The 972-nt window shown below is 69.5% G+C and overlaps 1 protein-coding gene across 1 annotated transcript in view; it reads right to left on the bottom strand.

The window, feature by feature from the left end:
• Positions 1-972, bottom strand: part of SAP30L (SAP30-like) — a 5,855-nt gene that overhangs the window by 2,570 nt on the left and 2,313 nt on the right. The window contains exon 2 of the mRNA XM_012729992.1: positions 54-176. Within this exon, the coding sequence (XP_012585446.1) occupies positions 54-176 (123 nt within the window). The remainder of the gene's footprint in view (positions 1-53; positions 177-972) is intronic.

Genomic DNA, 972 nt, shown 5'->3' with positions numbered 1-972 from the left:
ACCTCCCGGGGCCGCGGTCCCTCTGCGCCAAGGCGGCCAGCGCGGCGCTTTACCTCGGGCACGTCGGCGTCGTGCTCGGGAGAGTCCCCGCCGTCGTCGCTGGTCTTGCGCTTCCTTTTATTCCGTACGCTCTGGATGAAGTTTTTGTGGAAATCGCAGATGTACAGGTGTCTGACCTGGGGGAGCAAGTGCGGGCGTCAGTCACCGCGAGCCAGGTGGGGGCGCGGGTGGGGAGCAGACCGCAGGGGGGTGGGGAGCACCGGGGACGCAGAGCCAAGGCTTGGGGTGCCGCCTGCCTTCCGGGGGCCGCGGACGCCCTTTCCGAGTAACGGCTGCCCCCACGCCAGGCTGCCAGTGAGCGCAGGAACCTGCCCCGCAGAGCAGCACCTGGGGGTGCTGGCCCCACGTGTCTCCAGCGGCTGCCTGCAGAGAGGAGCCCCGCTGGGCGGCCAAGTCCCTCGAGCGAGGGGCACCCCGGGGCCTGGGAGCGAGCACCGCCTTCTCCAAGGACTGGAAGCATCGCAGCCCTAAGGCCTGACAGGAAGGTTCTCCTGTCACTGGCTCACCGTCCAGCAGTGTCCAGCCCTGCCGCTAGCACATGCAAGAGGCCGTGCCCTCAGGTGACCTCTGTCGCGACAGCCAGACTCCCCAGCCTTGTCCAAACGGCGCTGCCACCCGGCTACCAGTGCGCCCGTGGGCTTTCAGGCAAAACTGGGGGTGGGAGGAAGGGGCTGGGGAAAGGGCCGGCACAGAGCCAGCTGGCACTGGCCACCACGGCACTGGCCACCACACGGGGCACAGCTGGGGGAGCAGAGGGAGCGCAGGTCCCCCCAGCAGTGCAGATTTTCTCTTAAAAAAGTGCGACGGCCTCCGCCCTTGGCTGGGCTCCCGCCCCTCGCTGCCCACGCTCGCTGCCCACGCTCGCTGCCCACGCTCGCTGCCCACGCTTGCTGCCCGCGCGGGGGGCCACGG

Source organism: Condylura cristata, unplaced genomic scaffold (assembly GCF_000260355.1).
Source record: "Condylura cristata isolate star-nosed mole 26May11 unplaced genomic scaffold, ConCri1.0 scaffold00026, whole genome shotgun sequence".
Lineage (NCBI taxonomy): Eukaryota > Metazoa > Chordata > Mammalia > Eulipotyphla > Talpidae > Condylura > Condylura cristata.
The sequence above is the reverse complement of the archived record's forward strand: the minus strand, read 5'-3'. Positions and strand labels throughout refer to the sequence as shown.